The 10,731-nt window shown below is 34.8% G+C and overlaps 1 protein-coding gene across 1 annotated transcript; it reads right to left on the bottom strand.

Moving 5' to 3' along the window:
• Positions 1-5,121: 5,121 nt before the first annotated feature.
• LOC113390093 (tigger transposable element-derived protein 2-like) lies at positions 5,122-5,550 on the bottom strand. The gene has a single exon (XM_026626849.1). The coding sequence runs from the start codon at positions 5,548-5,550 to the stop codon at positions 5,122-5,124; it is 429 nt and encodes a 142-aa protein (XP_026482634.1).
• Between the last annotated feature and the right edge of the window lie 5,181 nt (positions 5,551-10,731).

Here is a 10,731-nt window from a genome sequence, read left to right as displayed (position 1 = left end):
ACTTTTTATGTCGTTGCTTGCCTCATATAAACTCTAGTCGAATACGTTAATTTTTATCTAAACAATATATAAATTTTAGAAAAAGTAACATCCACGTGCACGTTTCGATGACTTTATAAGCTATTTCACAAATTTCTGTAAATTAAATACATATTTCAGATTATGTTTATGGTACAAAAATCTTCAAGGTTTTAATGAAAAGCAATGCAAAGCAAACTCAATTTTTTATTGGACGTTTTGGATGTACGTTTTGTCTCCTGCCTCAATAATTGTTTCTAAAGATGTTTAAATCGTTACGACGCTTTTTTTCGTGGTATTCCCAGTAATCCTAATGCACATGCACTATCCTAAAATTCTTGCAGTTCATGATTGGCCAGGTGTTGTGAGTTAGTCTTCAGGACAGACTGAAATGTCGCAGGTAGATTTTTCCTTTGGTACATTGGAATTTTCATTGCGATCATCTTGGCTCTCGATTTCATCATAAGTTTGCTAATCGCTTGCAGATTGCAGCTCATTTAGAAAAACAATATATAATATTAAGAAAAAACATTGATCATTATATCATAGATAGACCGAAGGAAAGTAATATGCATATAGAATATACAAAAAATGCAAAAATTATTGTTTATTCACTAAGTTAGACTTTGTTTTATTTTTGACAGTAATTGTATATTTGGCTTAAGCTTTGTAACACACAGTTTTAATTGATGCTTTAAATTAATGTGCATCTGTAATTTGCGTTCTTGAATTTGTTTTTTTTTTAACATGAGAGAAAATGTCTCGCGTTTTGGTGAATTCGGTTCGGTAATTCCGAACCTGGGAAGTAAACCTTGTTCTCGAAGGCATGCAGATTCAACAGTATTTTTAAATATTTAGATGGGATCATTTTTAGATTTCTTGCTGTATAATCTCCAAGTCAAGTGGCATTTTGCCGTTTATTGTTTGGAGCGCATTGCTTGCCGTAGTACGGCATGCCTTATTATTTAATACAGTTCTTTCCTGGTCATCTCTGGAGATTCATTTGATCACTAGCGCCAAGTCATATGCATATGCAACATAACGTCCATGCAGAAGTTTTATGCAGCACGTCCAATTATTGATCCCTTCTGCGTTTTTCTCTTAACCATTTTGGTGTTGCCTGTTGCATAAGAATTTCTCATTTTAAAGTGGTCCTTAACTACATTTACCATGAGGCTGCTCAATTTGGTCTGCGTCAGCCTATGTATGATGGCGGGCCATCATAGTTATCAAAGGTTTATACACATACTCATTTCTCTATACTTTGCGTGAATACGCTCTACTAGTATTTTCTCGAAGACCTTACCCATCACTGGCAGAAGGGCAGTGATGGAAAAGCGGTATGATTTTGCTGTCTCTTCTGTCAGTGAAAACCTCATCTTTTGGGAATTCAATCAACAGGAAAACTACTTTCTTGGAAGCAGTTATTTAATATGACTACTAGATCGAATTGCCTTTTTATTTTCAGAAGACAGTTCAAGTGAGAATAGAGGAAAGCCTTCTTGTTTAATTTATCACACACAAAATTTTTATACAATATCCTAAGGGTCTTCGTTACCTACGCTGGTTACAAAGCCTCCCCATGAAGTAGATTTGTGTTTCCTTATTTTCCTAACGTATCTTTTTCTTGCCTTTTTATCAGCCTGTGCTTTGATCAATAGATCGTCAAGGCATAGTCTCTCGGCCCGCAATAATATCAATAAATGTATAAAGAAATCCAAAAGTTTGTTAAAGTATCAAATCGGGCAGTCAATGTTGGAGCTGCAGTATCAAGTATGATGTAGTAAAGATTACTTTTAAAATTTTCTTTTGTAGTCAATTGAATGTCTTCATCTCCTTCATGCTAAATTGTTTTCGGTGGCGTCGGCGACGTACACTAATTTCAGCAGGAAAATTTGGCACTGTTTCTAATGCTTCATAAAGTTGATTAGCCAATTGCAAATAATTTTCAAAACTTTCATTATTTCTAATGCTTTCGGAAAATTACTAACATTCCAAGAAACTTTTTACGTCATTTTGCTAAAAAGTTCATATTTCTGCACCATATTTCATTCTAACAATTCACGCTTAAAGCCAGTGTCAGATGGGAAAAATGTTACACATGCGTGGATGTGCTGAGAAATGATTGACCTAATTAAATATTTTACACAAGTGCAGGAATATGTACGAAAGCAAATCTTGCACTTTTCGCATCTCATACAAGAACTGTTACATGTTTGATTAGTCTGTGTAACCACATATGATGATACATTCCACTGTTTATCGGAAATAATTTGTATCTGCTTTGTATTTTCAATTCTCTTATGCCTTTTTATTGTCTCTCTCTGTCTTGTTGATATATAAGTTCAATTTATTCTTTTATTTCTGTAACAAAAGGCTTCCACTTCAGTCCTTAACACCATATCAATGGCCTTATTCATTCTCTTACTGTACTTTCCTCCCATGACTCGCTTCTTCATTTGATTATGATGGTTTTCTAAGAACATGTAGGTGTTAATTCCTAATCCTTTCCTATAGCAATATGTTCATGTAGTTTTACGGTAGCAGTAAGCTTTCCTAAAATATGAAACAAATGATTTTGTATCATCATCTCCCTCAAGCTCATCCAAAAATTTATTTAAACTAGTCCTGAATTCTCTTTAATCTAAATTCTTTTTTATAGTTATCAATTTCTCATACATTAAGTCTCTCTTTTCTCTATAAACAATCTTGGCAGCTGCTGCCCTCTTCCAACTCCTGGACACGTGTCAAGAGCATAACAGTTTATGCTGTGGAGCACTCATGACAGATGACCAAGCATTGAAATATGCTGGGCAGCCATCTGTCATGAATGACTTTGTATTGATTTTACCGACCGCCTTAGAGATTTCTTCAAAATATATTTTACACGTTACTTCATCTTGTCTGTTTGCAAAAAAATGCAACTGGAACTCCGCTTCCAAGTTCATCAATCATCATTAATGTATGCGACTGGTAATTGCAACCATTTGTTCCAAGGGTGGCATCAACGCCAACATCAAGTGCGAAACATATTGCATTTGTAGAATTCGCAAATCTTTTCGTAAGTTTGGCCTTGTCTTTTATGGATTGTTATAGCTTCTGCGATGACGACGGGAAATTGATTCCTAATGATATGATATTTTTCATCATCTGAAGAGTTTATGCGCAAGGCTAATTTTGTTATAGGAGTTAAAATATTATCTATATCACTATTCATCATGTATTCTTTGTAATTAACCCTGGCCTTTTTTCCCACTCTAGGTAGCTGAAAATCCAGCCATAAAATCTCAGGCATGTTTTTTATCTCGTCAAAAGTAATATGTATGTTTTCAAACACCGCAAGCGCCATTAACCAGCCCATCCACGACATCAATGTTGCTCGTAAGCATATACTTGATATCAATTTTAAGTCAATCGTTTCCTTAAATCTTATGTCGTTTCTACTGTTTCTTCTTAACGAATTTAAAATTAGCTTTTTGCATTGATGAATTTTTTTGAAAATACATGTTCGGCTGTCGAGATTATTAATGGATTCTTATTCTGATTAATTTTTAATTTATTACGTGCTGCTACGTTGCATTTGTTCCTCTAGTTTAACTTTTCTGGTCCTTATTAATTGTATATTCTCTTCTGTCATTTTGTTTTCTGACAAATTATTTAAGGCATTTATAAACGCTAAATCATCTTTGCTGCCTCATTACCTCCGTTAATTAAAAAAAACGAAAATATTCCACAAAGGATTAGTATTAAAAAATGGAGCCATTTCATTATGGCGCGACACTTCCTGTAGCGGCTTATCCTTTGCCGGAAGTCATTGCTTCAAATCGCTAACTGCTAATACGGATACCCCACTAAAAGGTTCTTTAATGCCTTTAATTTGCCGTAATCGAGTATCAACACGAATTAGTATCGTGCAACTTACCATTGATATCTCGTCAATTATCAAAAGTTGAACTTTTGACAATTGTTCAGGTATTGTATTTGCGACGTCGTTCGAGAGCTCAGCTAAATTGATACCGAATTGTTTGCAATGTAACGGGAACGCGGAATGCAACGTGACGCCATTTATTATAAAAGTGGCTTTTCCTAACGAATCATAATAGCACCATAATTTTATCTAAATCTCTTCCAGGGAGACTATGGAAGTAGTTTGTCATAAGCTGATATAAAGTATTTATAACCATGCTTTTCCCTACACTGGCCGATCCGCTTAAAAATATTTAAAAGGGCAATTCCACTATTTTGAACACTTTAAATATATGCATGCATTTAATTGTCGCATCATTTCGTACAGGTTATTTTCGGATACCCCGGTGGAGCATGCTTATCGACTCTTTGTAGAAGTAGTTTTGGTTTTATTACTTGTGCTTTTATTTCCTTCTTGTTGCACTATATTTGTCGTTTTCAAATGAATTTTCTTCTGTATCTTTTGCATTATTGTCATCTTGAAGTTGGTCATGTTCAATTAACTTCAGAGCTTCGTCTAAAACTTCGTCAAAGTTCAATTAATACAAAATATACTTATATTATTTAATAAATATAGATGGCGCGATCGTAACCTCTGCCGCCGCCGCGATAGTAACCTCTACCGCCGCGATATCGACCGCCGCCATAGTTACCGCCGCGATAGTAATCGCGGTAGATGTTACCCCGGCCGCTGCCATTTTTATTGCTGCCTAGGACTTCGCATACGCTGTTTTCGCCATCGTTACCGTGACTATCTGGACCGGTGGGGCCCCAATTTGCTTCATCGGACTAAAATAATAATTATTAATATTATAATAACTAATATATAAAAATAGATATATACATATGTATATGAATGGATTGGATTTTCTCTTGGATTTCTTGATTTTCCTATCAAAAGAAGTGGTAGTTTATGATTTTCAGTGTAGTTGGCACAGTTAAGCACTATAACACGTTTTTACTGAACTTATGTCCAGGGGCACTAGATTCCCTTTTAGAAGCCAAAGTGGTTTTTGGTAATACTTTCCAAACAAGGCCAGTTTCATCGGCATTATAAACAAACTCCGGATCATAGGATTCTGATGTAGTTTCAAAATTTTCAATAAAATTTTCAGCAGCTTCAGAGTCTGCTGAAAGCTACTCACCAGCCAAATCTAACTCGCGTACACCATGCCTGAATTTAAAGTTCCTTAGCCAGCCGTTACTAGCCTTGAAAGATGAATAACCAAGCTTTTCTGCTAAGATTTTGGCTTTTTCACAAATGATTGGACCTGAAATCGGATTTCCCATAGAACGTTGCTGCAAAAACCATTTAAACACGGCATCTTCCAAATTTTTGTTGGTTGCTGTCTTCATTGTTTTCCTGGAGGAACTTCCATCTTCATTTTCAAGCACCGAAACAAAGTTTAAAAGTGTTGACTTACTGTTTTTAATGTCACAAATTGTTGCTTGTCCAAAACCATAAATCTCAGACAACTTCTTATCCGTTACACCTTTATCGAGTTGCTCTATAATTTTCAGTTTGTCCGCTAACGATAGCACAACACGTTTTCTTTTCGAAGCCATGGTAAAAAACAATACAGTATTGTACACGCACAAACAAAAGTAAGCCGTAGCGAAACAGTAGCGTCCTCGAGCAAGGTCAATAGCACACTGGCTAATCAAAAAACAATGTGCCTACACTGGTCCTGTGTATAATATGTGATATGGTCCTGAAAAATATATTTGATATGGCCCTGAAAAATATATTTGATGTGGCCCTGAGAATCATAATTGGCATGGCCCATTAAAAAAATGCATATGCTATTTTTTATATTAATTCTTTCGATAACAATTTTTTAATGGGCCTATTATATAATATATTGTATAATAATAATAAATAACAAATGTTAATTAGGTTTTATTGGTCCGCCTATGATCTCTCCCATTCTCCCAATCGCGGGAATATTGTATATCCTTCCCGAGGGCTTGGTTAAATGTTTGCTTTTTAATAGGGCTCAACCGCGGATTTTTAATTGATTCAGTTGTCATTTTACGTGCAACAAAATGTATAGCCATAAATAATAAAATCATCTATGTGTACTGTGTGAATAATACCTACCATATAAACACTTCACAAGTTCAGTGTCTTTCAGTATCAATTTATTTGCTGTAGGCGTAGACGCTGTGAAATGTTTTAAAACTTCTTTATTGGTAAATCTTTCCAATACTTTTTTAACAGAAATATGCATTGCTGCTTCCTTGTCTAGCAAGCTAAAAATTTTATGGATCTGAAAGAACGTTTTCCGTGAGATAATGTCATTTTTTTACTATTTACTATACAAAACTGATTCCATATAAATAAATAAATAATTCTCACCACGTATTTTTTTAAAGACTCATTCTTTTTTAGATTTTTGTTGAATGTTTGAAAGTCTTCCAAATTTTTGAACGGTATAACTAGACCGTGTTCTTCATCAGATGTGTCAACGGGGTTAGTTCCCATATTAGCCACTAATCCTTGTAATTTTATTATCTCCCCTTGCATTGTTCTGATTTGCTGCGATAATTTGTTATAACAATCTTCAACAAAAGATTTTAAAGCATTTAATTCGTTTCCATCTGTGAATAAAATAAAATAATTCTGAAAAATAAACAAAAATGAAAGTATGTATGTATGTAAATGAATATATCAATTAAAAATGAAAGAAATTCACACGGAAAAAAATTACTTTAACAAGAGTAATAACAATGACACAAAAGTTTTCACAATTTACATGAATAATCTATTCTAAAATAGTTTATTTATTAAAAATTAAAATTAAATTATTCAATAATAATAAAAAGAAAAATACACGATAAATTGTTAACAAGAATACACTTACTTGAAGCATTGCGCAACTTATTGCCTAAATTTAGGTTACATTCCGACAATTGCTGATCGACGTTGTTCTGATTTACAAAACGCCCTTTATTCAAGCGGGATTGTATTTTTAGAACATTTTGCCTTCTGTTTATGGTTTCTTCATGTCCGTAGAAAACGCATATTCCTTTTATTGCAATATTTTTAACTTTTCCAAGGCAATTTGAAATGTATCTGAAATTACAACTCAAATCAAATATATGTTTATATATATATATATATATATATATATATATATATACAAATGTGTGTGTATAACAAAATACACAATACTTAGTTGATCAATAATACTTACTCGCATAACCTCGTACATCCACCTCATGAAGACTCCAATTATCCGGTGCTGGTGCCCGACTCTTCACCAAATCTTGAAGAAGTAAATTTTCACGTGATAGCTCATAATTATTTAAAAATGAGCATTCAAATTTATCATCTCCTTCATTATATATCAACCTATCTACCGGTACTACATCGATACTCTTATTTTCACTTGTATCATTGGGAAATAAAACAACACAATACACTACTTTTCCACTCATTATTAAACCATAATTACACGACGTTCTTTTAAAACAAATAAAAATATATCGTAATAATATTTCGTAATTTTCGCACTTCCTATTAAACACACAACGACCGCTTAGCTTCACATTCAGTAATTAACTAAAAACTAACAATGGACCTCTTTTATAGAAGATGAAGTTCTTACATACATTTGTTGGTGCATCGATCGTATTCAATATTATCAATCAATGGTTTATATAATATCATATACAACGACGCGATGGTAATCTCTTTCTCTACATTCAATATATACTTACTTTAAGCTTGTAACTTCCTCTTGAATAACCTGAAATTCTTGTTAAATTTCAACTAACTCTTCAATAACTCGGTGTATTCTTTAACTCGTTACAAAACTCTTATTGCTCTTTACTTAACCTTAAACTCTACTTATCTCTATCATTCCTGTATCTGTACTCTGTCCCTTCTACTCTGTCATCCTTACCCAACCATACATACATCCTGCTGGCTATTACGGGATCGGACACTCTCTCAAGACCCAGAGCCATCTATCCAACCGACCCGCACTACCAGCCGTTACATTCAAACTAATCAACTACATAATCTTACAGTTACTAACCAAACTACATAATCTTACAATTCGGCCATTCCTGACCTCACAGTCGTCCCCGACTAATTAGACTTAAAATTCATCTCTAATAATCTAAAATAACAGGCATTACACATATTAAACATAAAACATTTAAATGAATATGAACTTAACTCTATCTTATTGTTCCTAATACTACACTTTACACAACTGTATATATCCATTATCGCTATGTCTTTATCATTGTCACCCCCTTAATTGTTACTTCCACTTCCACTATCACTCTCTTCGGTTGACCCATCAGTTTCTGAACCATATTTACTATTCACTCTAGCTCTAGGTGGTTTACTCCCATCTCCTTGCCTGAACCATAGCTTCATCCGGCTAGGATCTACCACTGTTTTCATAGGGGTCTGTGCTACTTGGAATCCAGGCATATCCTCCACGATGTACCTGTCATGCTCTAACACCTCTAACGGCCCCTTGAACTTGGGCAACAACTTTTTGTTCACTCCGATAGTAGTATCCACATTGGAGATCATTACCAAGTCTCCTACCTGGTACCTTTTTGCTAGAGGCTTGTCACGATCATGATATTCCTTATTATATCCTTGGCTCCTCTCAATCTTCAAGGCTGCTTGTTCCCGTATCTGTACTTTATCCAATGCTTCCTCTTTCTGCATTAGATAATCCTTAACTGCATCCTGCACCTCTCCTCTTTGGCTAATTCTGCAGTAGCTTTGCAATACAGTATTGTTTATAGCATACTCTACCTTATGCAAAACCGTATCCCATCTAACTGCATCCTCTACATATTTTGCCGGTACAATGGTCCGATTGGCTCTCTCCACCTGTCCATTGGCCCATGATGCTCCAGCGGCTACAATCACTAGCTTTACCTCCTGGTCCTCTAAAAACTATTTAAAAGCATCTGATGTGAAACAACTACCCCTGTCTGTAGTCAATGACCAAGGAGTACTATAGTACTGAAAATACTGTGTTAAATGGCCAATTACCTCTTTCGCAGTAATCGACTTATATGGGTAAAGCTTACAAAACTTTGTAAACCCATCCATTACTACGAGCACATGCTTATTACCCCTGGTCGTCTTCTGCAATGGTCCTAAATGATCTATGTGCAATGTTCTGAAGGGAGCCACTCCCTTTGGAATCTTATGTAACCTTCCTGGGCCTCCCTTGCACCACCTTGAGAAGGAAATACATTTCAGGCACCCCTCAATAACTCTCTTTATCACCTCGCACATTCCCCTGAACCAGTACTGTCTGGTAACTGCTAATCTAGTCCTTTCCTCTCCGGCATGTCCCATCTGCTCATGAGTCAGCCTAACCACGTTCTCCGCCATGGACTCTGGAACTAAGAATAATAGTCTCCCCTTGGCTTTACGGTATAACAGTCCATCCCTCATCTCATAGAATTTATCTTCCTCTCTCTCCAACTTGTCCCGGATCGCCACAAGCGACGCATCCTGAGCTTGCCGTAAAGCCAGCACTCTGTCGAAACTATTCTCTTCTATTACCAGAAGCTCATGACACCTGCTCAGAGCATCAACATGCTGCATTCTGGCTGCGCCTGTTGGAAATAAACTAACTAAATCTGAGTCACACGCAACACGTGTAAAGACTTGAGAACTGTGAGGTTGTATGTGTGTGTTTTTATATGTTAGGATGTGAATACTTAAATTATTGATCTTAAATGGAAGTCGATATTAATTGTTTGTCAAAAAGTGTAAAAAATTTAAATAAGAATCATGTAATAAATTGTGATCTGATCTAATGTTGACACTATTAGAAACGTTCATAAGAATAAGACAACTTTCCGCAAATAATCTCCTAAAGATGCAACTTTCATGATATAAGATCTTTGGAGTGAAGTTAAACGAGTGGGCATTTTCAATAGAGTGCTGTGCTAGGTTACTTTTGAAATTTTTTTGTTTATGGTGGACCACACTTAGTTCATGTTGTCTCATTCTTTTGTGTACATATTGTGAGGTTTGTCAAATATATTGGCACAGTCGTTACAAGAAACAGAATATACTACGTTAGTATTGAAATTGGATGGGGTAGGAGATTTAATGTTCGTAAATTTTTTTTTGAAGAAGTGTAAGGATGAACCTGATACTAAAATGTTTTCATCTAGCAGAATTTTGGTAAAATAATAATATAACTCTTCAACATATGGAATGCTGCAGTAAATAAGATTAGTGTTTTTGATGTTGGTAGTGGTAATGTGTGTAAAAAAAGTTAGTCTGTTTTGAATAACCGAATGAATAAGATTTTTTGGGTAACCATTTTCAATTAGAGTTTTTCTTACCAAGGATATATTTTGTGGATGGAAAGCTTGGTGAGACAACAAAATAGCATGGTCTGTAAGGGAAATAATTGTGTTTATTTTATAATTTCTGGGACAATATGAGGAAAAGTGTAAGTATCTACCCGACCATGTAGTTTTTTATACCAATTTGTTCGAATAATGTTGTTAGTATTGTAAACGGATACATCCAAGACATTAAGTCTGTTGTTATTTTGTAGTTCATGTTTGAAAGTTATATTATTGTTAAAGTTATTTAGTTCATATGATTTTTGTTAATGATAAAAAAGTGTCATCTACATTTCTAATATAAAAGTTAATGTGAAATTTAAAGTTGAGAAAACGGAAATTTCTAGGGTCTAAAACTAAGTCTATAATTCCGGGAGATAAGGGACAACCCATAGA

Source organism: Ctenocephalides felis, unplaced genomic scaffold (genome assembly GCF_003426905.1).
Source record: "Ctenocephalides felis isolate EL2017-DRISC unplaced genomic scaffold, ASM342690v1 CF-g0.4_SCAFFOLD_00845, whole genome shotgun sequence".
NCBI classification, from domain to species: Eukaryota; Metazoa; Arthropoda; class Insecta; order Siphonaptera; family Pulicidae; genus Ctenocephalides; species Ctenocephalides felis.
This window is presented reverse-complemented; position numbering and strand designations above follow the sequence as displayed.